This window comes from Molothrus aeneus, chromosome 3 (assembly GCF_037042795.1).
Source record: "Molothrus aeneus isolate 106 chromosome 3, BPBGC_Maene_1.0, whole genome shotgun sequence".
NCBI lineage: Eukaryota > Metazoa > Chordata > Aves > Passeriformes > Icteridae > Molothrus > Molothrus aeneus.
The window spans coordinates 48826094-48843595 of NC_089648.1; the positions used below are offsets into that span (position 1 = coordinate 48826094).

The window sequence follows — 17502 nt, forward strand, 5'->3', positions numbered from 1 at the left end:
CTAGGCATTTTTTAATAACCAAGACTCGAAAGAAAAATTTATTTTAAAGTATGAACTAGTGGAATTAACTGTGTAAGGCAGCTGATCTGCGTAGTACAAATTTGTTACTATATTATAATACTAAATTCTGTTTTGCAGGAACACAGTCTCAGATTTGACAAGGTGCATGACTGAGATCTTTAAATGATTGTATAATTTTTATATAAATAAAGACCCCATAGTTAATGATGCCAAAAACTGAGAAAATTCACAAATTGTGCTAATATCTTTCAGGGATAAAATTCCCCAGCCATCAAGAAATATAACAAGAATATTCTAGCCTACGTTTTTTCTTCTCTTTTAATGATGTTCCAATGACTGCTCCATGGTGCCAAATTTGATCTCAGTTTCTGCAACAGGACACAAAGATGGCTTTGCCCAGTGGGGTTTAATTTATGCAAATCAGCAGATGGCTTTACCAGGAGTATGATTTGTTATGTTTCTTAAGTGGATGAGTTTGCTCTTTTAAATACCCTGGCAGCAACAGATTCGTCAATATCTTGCATTATATTTTTGAAATGGCCTTTCAATTACTTTAATTGTGGTTTGTTTGATTTTTTTTTCCCTTTCTCTCTCCCTCCTTTATTCTAACTATAGATTCTGGGACTTTTCCAAGCCTAATCCTTTGCTGGAAACAGTTGAGCATCACACTGAATTTACATGTGGTCTCGATTTAAGTCTTCACAACCGTGGCCAGGTAAGAGCTGGGATGCATTTACTTTTCACTTGCCTGTTACAGGCTCTGTGGTCATGGCTGGGCTGCAGGACTCAGATCCTGAATAAGTCACCAGATTGCAGTAAGCTTCTGGAAGTGAGTCTGGCTGAATGCTTATCAAATAAACCTCATTTCAGGTCCATTTTTATTTGTGAAGCAGTTCCTTGCATTGGGTAGGGGAGGAGGGCAGAACAGACAAGATTGCAAAATCAGATAGCAGAAAGCCATGGTGAGCTCTGGGAAAATGAAGTATTTTGTTTCAGAAGGAAGAATAGCAGAGAAGAGTCTAGAATGCTGAGCTGAGATACAGAGCTTTCTTCCATCTACCTAAATTGTCAAGTTAAATGTTGGTAGTGTCACACATGATGCCTAGACCTGGTTTGGCATACTGTTTAGAGGACTTGGAGAGGCTTAATCTGTGGCTGAAATTCAAAAACCCTCAGCTATTAAAGTGAAGAAGTAGAACCTATTTTATCGGTAGCCCTTATTTATGTACTGGTTCTGTAAGGATTCCCCTCTCCTTCTGTTGCTACAGTTGTTTCTGTTTTGTAAACAGAGGGGATTCCTTCTTTGTAGTATGAAATGATTTTTAGACAAGAAACTTTGAAAAACAGAAGTTAATTTTTTACTTTAAAATGAGAAAGCCTTTAGTTTTCCACACAAAAATTACTGTCAATATATTAACTGTTCCTAATGCACTATTTAACATGCCAGAGATATAATCTATGTCTAGATTTTTCTCAAATTCACAGTCAAATGATTTTTTTTACCCCAGATAAAAATTGTGACATCTGCATTCACATTCTGTTTGGACAAAGCAAATTAAAACCATTGTAATTTCTGCTGGTAAAAGGACACAGGAGAAAGGTGTAAGTTTGGCCAAATACTTAGCTTACTGCACATGTAACCATTCTAGCTAAATGATAGCTTGATGGGTTTTCTGTGTGGTTGGTTGTTCCTTAAATTCTGTTGCTTCAGTGGTGCTGCAGTTACACAAGGCTGTGCTGTGAAAATGGGGGAATTCGTAAGGCTCAAAAAAGCTTTCAAGGTTCAGGTTATTTTTCATCAGTGCAAGGCAAGAATACTTAAAGGCCAGTTGCTGGGGATTGAAACTTCATCCCGAGTGACTGCACAGATGTGATTGGGCTGCACTGGGTCCAGAGGGAGTAGCAAGCATAGCATAGTGCATTTAGGCTTCACAGTCCCACAGCAGTGCATATGCTGAGACCAGCTCAGTTTTCCATGAAGTTGGTGTGGATTTGCATTTGGTCTGAATGAAGAAATAAGATTTTTTCTTTCATTTTGTATTGAGGGTATGATTATTTTGACTACATGAAGCCCATTGCTTCGTGGTAGATAATGAATTGAAAGAGAAGTGCACATGCACTTTTACATTGAAAAAAAGAAAATGTTGCTGTGCATACCCATCAACACTAGGACATTTGTGCATTCAGGTATCTTCTTTTCCCACACAGAAATTCTACAAGTCTGATGTTGGACTTAGTGCACAAAATCTATAAATCTGGGGTACATATCCATATTTACTGAGTGCCGATGTGCGTTCCAGACAGAAGTTTGGCATTTGCAACAGCTTTGATATTCCTCTGTTTTTTTCCATTGAGTTGATTTAATGTATTCAAAGGGTTGGATATCACAGCAATGCAAATTGTGAATGGGTTTTTTAAAAGAAGTTTAAAAATCTGTGATAAGATTAAACTCTCACTAAGTTTAGGAGTGAACACAAGGGAAACATAACCCCCATTTTTATAGGAAGACACATGAGATATCACCTTAAGTATACTTTGTTCAGCTCTGAGTAGGACATGGACCTGTTGGAATGAGTCCAGAGAAAGGCCATGAAGATGATCAGAGGGCTGAAGCATCTCATACAAAGACAGGCTGAGAGAGTTGGGGTTGTTCAGCCTGGAAAAGACAAGGCTCCAGGGAGACCTTGTAGAAGCCTTCCAGTACCTAAAGGGATCCTCTGAGAGAACTGGAAAGGAACTTTTTAGAAGGACATGTAGTGATAGGGCAAGGGGTAATGGCTTCAAACTGAGAGATCATTGGTAGGTATAAGGAAGAAATTCTTTACTGTGAGGTTGATGAGACACTGGAACAGGTTACCCAGAGTTGTGGATGGAAGTGTTCAAGGCCAGGCTGAAAGGGACTTGGAATAACCTGGTCTAGTGAAAGGTATCCTTGTGCATGTTGGGAGGTTTGAACTAGATGATCTTTAAGGTCCCTTCCAGCCCAAACCATTCTATGATTCTATGAGCACCTGCTGAATAGTTACTTCCAGTATGAGCCCTTGGAGTCTTTCCCTGGCTTCTGCATCCATCCAACAAAGATTATTTGCTTAAATTTTATGCTGCTGTTCCCAATAAGTAGGTTGTCTTTATGTGTGTTCTTTATAAATCTGATGATGACCTCCTTTATTTGTTTTCTTCATTTATTTGCATGATTTGTGATTTTCACTGTTTGGTTTATAAGGAGTTATGACTTCAGATTTGAACTGCTTCTCTCCTCCAGAGAGAAAGAGAAGGATCCAGGGAGAATGCAGAGTATTTTATTTATAATGGAGCAGCTATTCATTTATGCTCAAATTAAGTACCATTCTGGTCATTAACCTTTGCTTTCATTCTTAATGATATCTTTTGTTGTCTAGACAGAATATGTTTTGTTTGGCTTTGCACAATGAACTTCAGCATTTTTGAAGCATTTTTTTACACATCAAGGAGAAAATTATATGCATTATTGAAAGTGTTCAGAATAGATATTGTGATTAAGTAGCTAGTAATCTAAGAATTACAAGACATTCCTGTGGGACTGATTGAGCTTTGAACAGAACCCTCAGGCAGAGAGGTACAAGCTGGTTCTTGTGCTCAGGGAGGCAATGTGGAAAATAATCTGGTCATAAGGAATGTGAAGAGACCCACTAGTATTAGCTAGCTGAAACAGTAAACTCCTTTGTGCTTAATTAAATATTCTAGTATCTGTTTTGGATTATCTGCCTCTATGTAAAGTAGGTGTTTTTTGAAAGCTTTGAATTTTAGAAATCAGATGTTGTTTGGTTTTTTTTTCCCCCACCATAATGTTAGTATCAGATTCATAGAAATTTGAGACAACAAACAAACTTTCAGGTGCATAGAAAAATGTGCATTTTGCAGTGCAAAGCATTAACAGAAACAATCCTTATGATATTCAGTGTATTTCTCTGTTAAACTGCAAGTGCTGATGTGAGAGTTTGCCAGGCATGTTTTCCAGGAGAAAATATTCCCAACTCCAGCTTTCAGCCTAGGCACACATGAGAACAGTGACAAGACCCTAAGCACCAAAAATCTGTTAAATTTGGGATGTTGTATAGTATTAAGAACTGAGAAATTCTGTTTATCCTGTCAGCAACATTAAGAGTATGCAGTTTTTAAAACCAGATAGTTCTTTCCAAAGTTTAGGGATAAGAAAAACAACTGAAGTTTGCTTCCTTGTATATGCACTAGATAGACATAGGATGTATGTAGGGACTAAAAATTGGTAATCAGCCATAAACTACTCCTTGTTTGGGGCTGGTAATACTAGACCATGTAGTGGAGTTGTGGTCTGTAGCTCACTGGATTTCTTACTTCTCTCCTTATATTTACTTTTCCTGTATGTGATCTGTGAATGGTCTGATGAATAAAAATATCATATTCCTTTAAGCCATCTCTTCCTGGGGTTTTGCTGTGTTACATTCATGTTTACATGCTGTAGATTACTTCCTTTGGTGTTACTTGTGCAGCTTTATTTAAAAGCAGCCTTTTACTTGGCTGTAGGTTAAATGCCATATGGGAGTAATGAATGCTTTTTAAATATCTTCAGGCAATCCATTAATGACACAGATAAAAGTACAGATCCTTTAAACATTCCCTTCTTGTCTCGATTCTGAAATTATTTCCATAAGTATGTAAAGAATGGAAAATACACATGTATAATGAATTTCTTCAAATAATGGACAAAAGATACCCAGCCCTTTCTGTTGCAATTCTAAAACAATTTTGCCTAACACAAATGTAAAAAAAACCTGATACTCTAATTTTGTCTGAAAATCTTCTTTAGCTACACCTCACATCTGTTCTGAACTCTGTAACACAGGCAGTAGAAAGTATAAATTAATGATTTCCATTGAGTCAGAGTTTCTTTTGTGCTGCTGAGAACAGATTAAGTATCTAATGGGAACAGGAGAGGAATATTTCAATTTCTCTATACTTCTGTGCTATGAACAATGACATTCCTAAACTACAAGGATACGTAATTTTCAGTGGGAGTGATGGCAAGTGGTGGAGGGAGCACTTGGTATGTGAGAAGCATTCGACATCTGTGACATGCCAGATCAGAACAGGACTCCACAATGTACCATGCTAAGGTGCTCCTTTTGGAAATTAAAAATGTTCAGCTCCAAATGAGAATGAACCAGGTGTCAGTTCTCTAGTTCAAAAATCATCTGTTACCTGAATGCTTGCTGAAGTCTAGGTTTTGTACTTGTGTACAACGCAAATAGTGATCACTTAGGATTTGCTTCTCCTGTGATTCTACTGTGTTTTTGGATCATAACTGCACTACAAAAGGGCAGCTGTCTGTGTAAATAGCTATTTCTGTCAACAAGTTTGGGAGGAAGCTTGGTTTCTCTAACATTCTGGCCACAATTCTCCTCCCCATCCAGCCTGGTGGGGTCGGGGTGAGTGAGCAGCAGCGTGGTACTCAGTTGCTGGCGGGGATTGAGCCATGACACACACACAGCACCCCATATTATGGAGACGGTGATGGTACCAGTGTGGTACCACCGTGGCTCTTGTGCTCTGTGTTACACTGGCTTTGTGATTTGGCCTTCCTGAACTTCCACTCTCTTCTTCCTAAAGCTGTGGGGTGTCACCAGCATGTTCTGCCCAACCACTGTCTGCTCCTTCCCTGCACTTGGCCAGTGGTACTTAGAGCTGAGAAGAGGTGCCTGCATTGGTCTGCTGATCCAGTGAAACTGATGGTATCCTGAGTCACTAAAATTTTAAAGCTGTAATTTCTTACTAGCTGGAGGGAGGCCATGACCAAACTATATACACTTGACCTGCATGCCCTGAAGGTAGCTTGAAATCTACTTCTAAATTCATCCAGCTTCATGGGGAAATTTTTGATCATTGCCAAGTTTTGGTGTGCAGGTTTGTTCCGCTCGTTTTCTTTGTGCAGCTTTTGCAGTGTGCTGCATTTGCTGTGCCAACACAGGAAACAGAAGGGACAGGAGGGGCTGCAGAAGCTGGCTTAACCAGTATAGCCAAATATAAATGCAGATGATGTCTTTAGTAAGGCTGTTTGGCTATGTATTTTGCTGTTCATTTAAAGTAATTGTGGATGCTCAAGAGGCCCAGAAATGTTGATTGTTCCATATAAAAGTGGAGTTACATCTTGTGGAAATGTACAGAAGAACAGATACTCTCTGCTTTTTTTCTTTTGATCACTTGCTCTTATCTTTTACACTTAATTACTAAGGACCTGATAGCTTCCACCCAGCTGTTGTGGCTATGCCACCGCTATAATTATAACATTATCTGTACTTCATTTTAATCTCTCCTTATGGTCCTTCTCTAGGATGCTACTGAAGTTATGCAGTTTCTTTGATTCTTTGAGATAAAAATAACCTACTTACCAAATTTCAGAGTGGATTTTTCCATAAAATATGAGATTTCACCAGGTACAAGTGTTAAACCAATCTGAACACCTTACTGAGTTGGAGGGGCTAAAAGGAGGAGATATTTCTTAGTGGTGCTTACTGTATGTCTTTCCCAAACTGTGAAAATTAAACTTTCACTGTGTAAGTCAAAGCCAGGCTCTCATGAGTAAATGGTCACTATTTGCCATTATCAGCATGAGTTTCTTGGTGTTTGGAAAGGTTTCTGTCAGGCATCACAATTTTGTAAAAGCTGCAAGTGTTTGGAGAGGAAAATAAATTTTGTTACTGAAGTACTGGGGAGGATGGGAGACAGTACTTTCTTACTCAATAAATGTATTGCTTGTGCATTTTATTTGGTGCAATGGCTTACAAATACTTGCTACTTCTGTGAGCCCCATCTTTTACTCAGTGTAGTGGATTCTGTTACTCTCCTGCATGACCAGTAAACATTTGAGAAGTCCCAGTGAATTGCACAAGTGAAACTCAGGGGAAGAGAGCAGAATGTTGCCGCTGTTACTGAAAATACTGTTTGGCTTATGATTATTTGTGATTATATCCCAAAAGGAAGGAACTGAACTTAACTCTGAGCTGAAGGATGAATTTGAGGGTCATTAGAAAACAGTTTCACTGGTGGAAATTGATTGCATTTGGGGTCACCAAGGTCAGTATCAGCATAGAAGGGCATTTTGCAGTTCCAGTGTACCTTCTACAGAACTTAAAATTGACTTATCAATTAAACCAGTTCTTGTAAGACTGAGTCTTTCTCCTAATTTTTAGAGTACAAAGGAATTGCTACCAAATCTGTGGAGATTTCAAGGATTTTTTTCTAACCTTCAACTCACATCTCCATTTCCTTTACAACTTACTGATGAAAGCCCACTTGGAAGACCTGGATTCAGGAGTGTGTGGCATAACTTCCAAGTCATCTTCCCATTGCCCATGTAAGAGCAACAGAACAAATGATGAGACAGCTCTTGGCTTCTTAGATCAGTTGTTTATGATGTATCTTTGCAATGTGAAAAATAATGCCCCTCAAGTTTATCTCTTTTTTTCCTTAAGAAATAAATGGATTTTTTAAGCAGCATTTGGAGCATCTGCTTCTGATAACTCTAATTTTAACCTAGATCTTTATAAGAAGTTCTGTTCTGGGTTTGTTTCATTTTGTCTTTACTGGAAGTAATAATTAAATCAAGGTGTATTTTCTCAAAAGCAAATTTAAAAAAAATATTGGTGTTACTGAACATTGAAAATAAAAAGTTTTATTTGCAAACTCTCATCACTTTCAGCCTCATGTGAAGGTTGGCATCATGCAGTTCACTCTGGCAACTGCTAACCAAACAGGCCACAGTAATGGTCCAGATTTTCTAGAAGAAAATAGGTATTGAATGAGTTTAAACTCATGCATGATCCATTATGGACTTGACCAATTAGTTTTAATGTTCACCTGTGAAAATAATTTGATGAGTAGCAAACCTAATAGCTTGCTTTATCTTCAATTAATCTCCATCCCACAAGCTTAGAGGATGTTCAGGAACCCTCAAAAACAAGTAATAATGATATAAATAGACCATTAAGTTACGTTTGAGAAGATAAGAAACTAAAAGAGGAAAGGAAACACAACTAATGAGAGTCAAGAACTGAATTTTTTTTCTGCTGGCTCTTCTACAGAAAAAAGAAAAAGACAGATCTTCTTTGAAAATGGGATGGGGAGAAGCTGAGAAATGGGTCTCTCTCAGGCACATTTACATATTATCACGTGATTCATTATGAGCACTCTGGAAATTTAGTGGCACCAAGATAGTTCTGGAGATAGTAATCTAGAGAGGGCTGTACTTTGTTCTGATTAAACCCTTTCATAAAGGGTAATTGAACTCTTTAGTTTTTAGTTGTTCATTTGAATATATTTCATCTTGATTATGCTAGCAGATTTATTGTGCCTTTAAGTACTGAATAAAAAAGTTAGTGGCTAACTTGGGAGTTTTCTCTTGTTCTCTTGCTTCTTCTGAAGAGTAAAGAGGGAGAATGTCATGCAGGTAATTGCACTAGACTGAGTGGATTGCCCTGGGGTGCTGGAAAAGGTCTAAGTCTATTGCAAGGCAAGATGATTGTGATGAATAGGAAACAGAGGGCCTGTCAAGGGAGTAAATCAGTTAGTGAGTCAATGGAAATGGCTCTGATAAATGAATGGATGTCAGTATTAAATCAGTTGGTGGAAAACATTGTTATACTCTGGGACAAGGATAAACATTTCAATAAAATACAGGATAGCTGTTTTAGCTGAGTTGAACTATGATTTTATAGTCAAGCAATTAGCTTTCTTGGATGACTGCAGGTTTTTTGTTTCTTTGCTTCTTTTCTGGCTTTACTTGAAAAAAAATTCAGTGATCCTCATTTTTTGTACTTGTTTTTGTATTTTTGCTGGCAGATAAATTAGCAAGATATTTATTCTGCAGTAACAACAGTATAATACCCTTATGCTGGTGCCATAACTTTCCTACTGAAATAAAAGCAATAAAGACAATTAATAAATGTCATTTTGTTAGACTGCCTTTGTTCCACGTAGCTTTAGTTACAATGAAAATTACCAGGCTTAGAATGCTTCTTCTATTTGTGCTATTTCTTGATATAGTTTACCAGTCAGTGAAACAAAGAATATTCTTGTTTTACGATTAAGCTCTAATTATTCTGCTTTTTCCTGCTATTCAATAGTTAAAAGTTTCTATAGTAAAACTGCATTCTACAGTTACAAGGCTATTCATAAATGATAATGGAAGTTGCATGATATACAAAATATGCTGTGCAAAATAGTCAGTATTATAAGGATATTGCAATTTCTACAGTTCTTAGGAACTGAAATAAACTGTCCTCTACTCTGTTGGCATGTCAGTTAAAAAAAAAAAAAACAGCAACCCAAAAAACCATGCACCCTCTAAAAACTGAAATCAGTGAGATTTGTTTGAATACCAGAGTCAATTTTGTCCACAAGACAGCAGACGTTTTTTACAGGATGACAAACTTCCATCCCTTCATGCTCCTAATGGAGGGATTTTTATCAGGTGTGCAAATCAAGTGTGAGTCCATTTTCAGTTTTCCTTTGTCTTCATCCCACCACAGGAGGACTTTCTTCACCTGTCAGTAACATCATCTCATTGATCAAGATATAAACTCCAGGAACTTGCCCCTTTTTGTATGTTATATTTATTTACTGTGGTGTGCTGGATGAGCCTTCATCCCAATGAAATTTCTACCTCTATTTTAATATTTAAATGAAGTACCATTTAGTTTATTTTTTAAAAAAGACTGAAGTACTTTGAAGTATACATTAAAAATGGTCATATGTCACAGTAGAACTGACATCTCTAAATACTTTTAAAGCACTTACATTCAATATCCCACATTCTTCTCTTCTGGGGAAAGGCACACAACTGTTGTACAGGTGTTGTAAGACCACTGTATAAGAAGGTCACAAGATAAAATACAAAATGCAGGGAGAAGACATTTTCTAAACTAATGCATTTGCTGTATGAACAAGTCCTGTTCTTCATCTTAGGATTCATCTTAGTCATTTGTATTTGAGGCAGTGACAATCTCTGAGCTACAGCAAAGGGTCACATGGCACTCTCCATCAAAAAATGCTGGCTGCAGCATTCCTAGCTTACAGTTGCCCCTTTCTCTGACAGTCTTGCCTGTATTTTGGGGGAAGTAAGGAGAAATGGAAATGTCTTTTTTTTTTAATGTTCTGCCATGCTGCAGTGGCCCAGTTTCCCATAGATACCTGTGTTCTGTACTTCACGTGTGTATTTTCATCAAGGTTTCTGGTATTGGCATTTCATTATACACTTCCTGCTGCACAGGAGAACTTGATTCACTGTTACTTACTGTAGCTTTTGTTTTCCTCTTGCTAGCTGGCTGTGTTTTCTCCTTTCACGTGGTATCATTAAGTCAATGAGTTGGGCAACTTATCGCATGTGATCCTTTTCAAACTCTTTTAATATCCCCTGTTTATTTTTAGTGTTGCTAGATTAAATGGTTTTATAACTGTGTTTGTTCAGAGGCGATTTCAGGGATGTTAATTACATTGATAACAGGTGGGAATTCCCATGGGATTTTTTCCAAATGTTATTTTTGTTTCTTGTTTCTTTACAAAAATAGAAAGTATTGCCTATAGAACATTGATCTGTAGCTGTGGAGAATAGTAAAAAACCTGCAGTTTATGTGATTGCCAGCTTCCACAGCATTTAGTGGAAAACTCAAATTTTCTTTTTGGTATGATTTGAGAGACTGCAATGCAGCAGAAAGAACATTATGCTACAGAAAGCTCTATTATGTTGTATGAATAGACAGACATATTGTCAAGAGTTTTTTTGACCCATTTAGATGTATATGGAAAGCACTTCAAATAACTAAGTAGAACCAGCTAAGGAAGCAATGAAAATGAATAATAGTGCAGTATAGTAAACACAAAATGGGCTAATTATAGTCTGAAATCAAATACTGTAGTTGGATTTCCAAATTTTTAGTGTGCAGCTGTTCATTCTGGCTCTAGGAGAGAACAGGAATTGCAGGCTGCAGCAGAAGGAAGCTTGTTGTGCAGAGGATCCAATACTGTATCTTTTGTAATCCCAACTGGAAATGACATTGTAAAGATAATGCAATATGGTTTCAGCCAGATTTACTGGCATTTATTTGTGGACCTCCTCAGGTTTTTCTCTTTAGCTCTTCTCTTTGTTCTATTTGCCTTAATTCTTGTCTCCTACAATATTTTGTGAATATATATCATACCTAGGTCATCTTCTTGAGTCATTGTCAGTGTGGTTAACTGTTTCACTTTGTTACAGACTCTGAAGTGCATTTTCAATTAATTTTCAAACCTAAAGCATTCTGTAGTCTTTTTCCTTGGAGTCTTGTTATTTATTAAGATCTTTAAACACTACAGACTTAGGTTAACCTTCAACTGGTTTTAAGTTCAAGCCTTCATCTAGGATAGAACCTGGGATGATGAATTCAGAGAAGTTGTGGTTATACTCAAACCAGTCACTGTGTTTATAAGATGCCTTTGTCACAAGTGGCACCACTTTTTATTAGACTAGTGGGGGTCTAGGTAGTGCTTGAAGCAACACTTTGGCCCCCAAATCCCAATGATCAGCAAGTACACATCTCTCTTCTCAACAATTGGCAGTGACCTCATGGCTTATCAAGTGTGAGACTGAAATTCTGGGTTAATTCTTCAGGAAACTTCCTGTATAATTTTGTTGAACTCTTTTGGTTTTCCATTCCTCAGCATTAGACATTAGGAAAATGTCTATAACAAATTTTTTTATCTGCAAGTATAAGAAGGTTGTTCAGATTTGGTCATGAAATATTTAGATATTATGGTGAAAGGATCCTAAGACTCTGCAAAGAGAAGAAACATGGCAGGGTTGGGATTTTTGTGTGTCCTTCCTTAATTTAATTTTCAGTTACATTTTTTTGCCTATTTGGAACAATCAATTGAAACCCAAAGGTTTCCCTGCTTTCCTCAGGAGGAGTATGAAAAATAGGAGTTGGTTAATTTTCATGTGTTTGAGTGAAGTTTAAAAAAAAACCCAAACCAAAACCAATTTAGTTATTTTATAATTTTGAAGCATGGTAAGTCAGAGTACCAACTGATACTAAATCCACAATATGCATTAAGTTCCCTGTGGTTTTTGTAAAAATGACAATTGTGAAGGACCTGAATAGGTTTTTGTTTGCTTTGTAGGTGGTGGACTGTGCTTGGGATGAACTAGTCAAGATCTATACTCCATCGTGTCTGGCAGTTCCTGTTTAGGAAGAGAAGATGATCTGACACGCCGGGAACCTTTCTCTCTCCCCCCACAACCAGACTTGTGCTAAAGTGTCAACGGTGTCACTAATCTCAGTGTCTCTTTATAAGTAGAACTTCTTGAATGGAGTGTTGTGCACTTGAACATGTGGAGATTTCAGGGCTTGGTTGGCTGTGCAGGTAGTACTTGAGTAGCAAAATGTTCCACAGCTCCTCAGAGGCTGAAGAGTGGCCATAGCAGATATCAGTGTTGTCTTCAGAACAGAATAACCAACATGAGTTTGTGATCTATCTGGCTAATGATGAGAGCAGAGGCCTGAATCTTCTTGTTCCTTATAAAGATAAAAAAAAATTGGCAGTGCGTTTTGAGATGTCACTGTAGAAAAGAAAAGAAAGGAAAGGAAAAGAAAATAAAAGCTTTTTACTGTAAAGTACTGTAATGTCAACTGAAGTTTGTATCACCCAGATGCATTTATGTTTTGCTGTGAGTCATGTTGCATTATTTTCTTTTGCAATATGATGCATTTACTCTTGATCGACAGTAAATGTCATAGTTTGTAGCCAGCTGATTTGTTTGACCTTTTTGATTGCTGCTTCACAAAGATGGTAAAGATTATTTTCATATCTTTTTCCTTTATATCTCTTTGAGTAAAACAGTTGATGAAGTTATGTAGGAAGATACTCTGATAATAGAGAAAATGGTTATGAAAAAATGAAATATATACAAAACTAATTGGATCACAATCCTCAAGATTTAGAGATAGGGCAACCATCTCTTCTATTAGACTTGTCTTCTATTTTCACTTAGAAAGTTCTTCCAAGAAATAGAAGTGGAAAGTGGCCATAAATCCAGTGTTTCAGGACCTCTGACAGCCTGGCCAAAGTGAGAAGTGATGTCCAGACCAGTTGACCTATATACATGCAGATTAGTTGCATGATATAAGCATAACAGATCCAGCATGGCCAAACTATTGCAGTCACTACAATATGCACAACATGTTCTAGGGATGTTGAATACTTTGCCTTCCCAGTTTGACCCCTCAGCCCACATGCTGGTACTTCCATCTAAGTTTTCTGGGGCAAGTAGAGATGTTCAGATGTTATGTTTATCCAGACATCTCTGAATAGTGTTTTAGTATTGCAGCACTCATTGGTATGTGTTAGCTTTCTTTCCTCGTTTCCTGCTAGCCATTTTTTTTACCTTCTTTAAACTGTCTCCTTTCTTCTGTTAGCCCATCTCAACTACCACTACCATCAAAAGACTCTTTGCAGGTTGGGTCTTTGCAGATCTCTGGTCAGGTTTTCATAGTGGTGTTAATAAATGCTCTACCCTTCTGGGTTGCAGCACTCATAGATCAACCAATAGTAGACACTGCCAGATCTGCTGGGTGCTTTGAAGCAATGAAGGAAAGAATTCAGCTGAGCTAAGACCCACAAATTGCAAGGAAGGAATGGTTATTCCATCTTGGAGAAAGAGCCAGGAAAATAACAGGTAGCCACAGGGAGACATGCATATATTGATGGGGTATATAGGGCTGGACAGGAAGAAACTTTCTTCTACAACATGACAGTTTGGATCCCATTTGGATCCTGTATTTTTCTTGGTCAAATGCAAACTGTCCCCAAACTGACACCTTTTTGAGTTGAATTAATAACAAAAATAGATCTTATCTTTTTTTTATGACAGCGTGCTGTACCAAATCCGAACCTTTTACTGCACTTTAATTCTGTGTGCTGAGGAGTAATGCAAAATAAAGCTGTGCTGCATGCAGCTTTCAGCAGTACCATGGGCCATAAAATCTAATTTTAGGCATTAAAATTGATTGTTTCAACTTCAATAGTTCCTCCACTCTTCTGTTTTATCTCCCTTTTCTGCTTTGATTACTAGTTGCTTGTCTGAGTGGAACATTTTGGTGGCAGGTGTGTATTTTATATGCATGTTTCTGGGGGGACAGGGAGAGTGGGTTATCCTAGAATGCTGCCATAGCCTATCAGTTGGAAGGGAAAATGTAGAAAACCTAGTGCAGGGGAAAAAATTAGGAATTCTGAACATGCACACTCAGCACGTGGATTAAATCTTTCCTCAACTGCCTTCTCTCCCTTCATGTCCTGGTTAGCTTCAATGCTGAGGGTTGCTGTATCCAGATTTATTTCTCTTGAAAGATGAGCACATCCAGAAGATGCACATGGTAAATAAAAACTGTGGCCTTTATTCTTGCTGTGTGATCTTTGAATGGTGAGAATGTGCTGTAACATTTCTGCACTGTAACAGAAAAAACAATTTGGCAATAGTTGTTGCTGATTCTTAATTCTCAGGGAATATTTGCTATAGTTGTTTTGAAAAAATACTTATTTTATGACCAAAATACTAGCTTCCAATCTTTTTTTTCATTTACTGAAACAGTTAACAACAACAATCTAAAACATGTAATGTGTTCTGCTTTCAAACTTGCTCCTGTGAAAGATTTTGTTTTATTTAAGTCTGGGTTTCTCTTTGGTTTAAGAAACATATGGATTAATCAAGTTCTAAAGGCATGGATTTGTTGTTCTATAATGCTATTAAATTAATTGCACACAGTATCTTTGGCTATACTTTTGTGTTCACTTCCCCAAAGAAGAAATGTTGTTCAAAAAGTAAATGCCGTGAAAGATACTGAGAGTATCTTATAAGAAGAATATCACAACCATGGTTTATTTCGTGTATGAGTACTGGGTGATGGTCACATTGTTCCCCTGTACTGGTAGAGACCATACTTTATGCAACTTTTCCTAGCTGTGTGCCCCATCAGATCTTCATAAAGGAAAGCTATTTTAAATCATTCTTTGTGTCTGCTTGTGCAGAGTATGTGTCAGTGATGAAGTGATCTCTTTCTTCTAGCCAAGTACAGTGCTGGCCTCAAATTTTGCTGCATAAGCAGGCTGTACTGTGCCTTTCAGTAGTACTGCTCAGCTGTGCTCAGGGTCATGGAGTGGGGAATGGATACAACTCGACACAGTTCTTCCCTGATAGACCTGATGGTTGCATTAGACTCTAATTAAGGCAAATTTTCCATTAAACATTTTATAGAGGTCTTGAACATTTTCATCCAAGAAGCCATTATAAAAAATCTATGCCCTTAGGAAGGCACCAATTTGCTGCATTTTTTGTTTTCCTCTCACCTGTGTCATTGTAGCTAGGTGAAATGCAGAACTGAGCATAATTTCCTTTAAACAACAAGAGTTAAGGTCTCATAATCATCTCATTAGGGTAAAGAACCACAGAGCCATTCATTGCTATGAACTGCCCCACTGCCAGGCCAAAATTTAACAGAGTTGATGTATGAACTGAGCAGCCACTGTTCCCTCTGGACACATGAACAGCCAGTATGGGGAAAGTTCCTTCACTGCAGTGTCACCTCTGATGCCACCTCCCTGTTGCTTTGTTCAATTGCTCCCCAGTAAAGAGCAGGAGAACACTTTGTGTGACTGTGGAGTGGTGGAGAGGCAGTGGGAGACTAGTACTGAACCTGGCCTCAATCCATGTTGAGAAAAGGGTGGCTTGGCAAGAGACAACAGCTTCCTCTCCACCTCCCTTTCCTGTCTATAGACAAAATTAGGAGTACCATGAGAGATATTGCAAGAGAAGCTGCCCTTATAGCACAGGTGAGTTCCAAAAGATAGGATTTGGCACTTGAACACTTGACTTTCCAAACTGAGCATTGGTGCAGCCGCTCATTGAGTTCTCCATTTAGTTCTGGGCCTCACAATTTAAGGGGGATGTGAAGGTCCTTGAATGCATCCAGAAGTGTACCTCAAAGCTGGTGAAAGGGCTGGAAGGCATGTCCTGTGAGGAGAAGCTGAGGGCTTTGGGCTTGTCTAGTTTGGAGCAAAGGAGACTGAGAGGAAACATCATCACTTTCTGATGCTTCCCAAGGAGGGCAAGAGGACAGGGAACTGCTGATCTCTTCCCCTTGGGACTCAAGATGTGTGTGAATGGTTCAAAGATGCACCAGAGGAGGAGGTTTAGACTGGACATTCAGAAGCATTTCTTTACTAAGCAGGCATTCAAACACAAACAGGCTTCCTAGAGAGGTGGTTGATGTCCCAAGCTTGTCAGTGTTTAAGAGGCATTTGGAGAATGCCCTTAACAACATGATTTAATTTCTGCTCAGCCCTGAATTGGTCAGGCAGTTGGACAAAGATGATCATTCTACAGTCCATACAAATGAAATAGTCTATTAAAATTTTTGTTTCTGATACATTTGTTTTTGCATTTCAGTCAAGGAAATATTTAGCCCCCAAAGCAGTTTTTCAGCCTGGTACTTTGCAATGTCAGAGATTCACTTCTCTAGTGATAATTTCACTGGTGAGGTGACAAAATTGTTTCTGCCAGAGGATACACTCAGGTATAGTCCAAATTACTACAGTATTTCCAGAAAGCACAGTCCGATTTTTTTCCATCTGCTCTTACCTGGCAGAAGGAGTTGTTTTTATCCCATGTGCAAACACTGTCAAGGTGATCCACACTTTTCTTTATATTGTGTTGCATGTGGACTTGGGGTGAGTTCAAATAGAGGCTGATGTAAATGTATTGGCACTTTTCTCCAGTGGGTTCTGAAACCAGGCTTGGTCTCCAGTACCTATGATTTATTTTCCTGCATTACCAGTTTTCATCTTCAGACACTCATTCTTAATGCATACCTTGTTTCATTTTATAAACCCTGCCCTGTCTCCTTTACCCTGCCTGTCATGATGAGTGAAATCAATGGATGATTATAAGACAGCTCTGAATAAAAGTATAGTTTTTCCTTCCCTTGTGTTGCCTGACATTGCAGGAGAGTGGTGGAGGGGACTAGCTGCCCGAGAGAACTGCTTTTGCTTTGCCTTTTCCTTAGAGTCGGTATGGTCTATTGCCATCTCCTGTTAAAACTTTCATCTGTAAAGTCGGGAGAAGCGATCAGCTTATTTAACCTTTACCAGGCTTTAAAACATCACTTTTGAAAGCTGTGTGGCTACCAGTTTTTGGTGACTTCTCAAGGCAATTCCCTCTGCTAGAACCCGGTTCTCCCTGCTTTTCTTAGCAGCGGTCCCCGTCTCTGCCGTTCGCAGCCCGATAAACCGAGGAAGGAAGGGGGGCAGTGGGAGGGATGCTGCCGGCAGGCTCGATAGATGCTTTTTTCCGGGAGGCCGTATACTTTTGGAGAGTAGGAAAAGCCGTACTCCCTGCTTAGGAATACGCGGACCTGCACCGATCTCCCCGCTCCGGCAGAC

The 17502-nt window shown here is 38.4% G+C and overlaps 1 protein-coding gene across 1 annotated transcript in view; it reads left to right on the forward strand.

The window, feature by feature from the left end:
- The window catches only part of PEX7 (peroxisomal biogenesis factor 7), a 42523-nt gene extending 27693 nt beyond the window's left edge, over positions 1-14830 (forward strand). The window contains exons 9-10 of the mRNA XM_066546874.1: positions 637-736; positions 12190-14830. Coding sequence (XP_066402971.1) covers positions 637-736; positions 12190-12258 — 169 coding nt within the window. The 3' untranslated portion in view covers positions 12259-14830. The remainder of the gene's footprint in view (positions 1-636; positions 737-12189) is intronic.
- The last annotated feature ends 2672 nt before the right edge of the window (positions 14831-17502 follow it).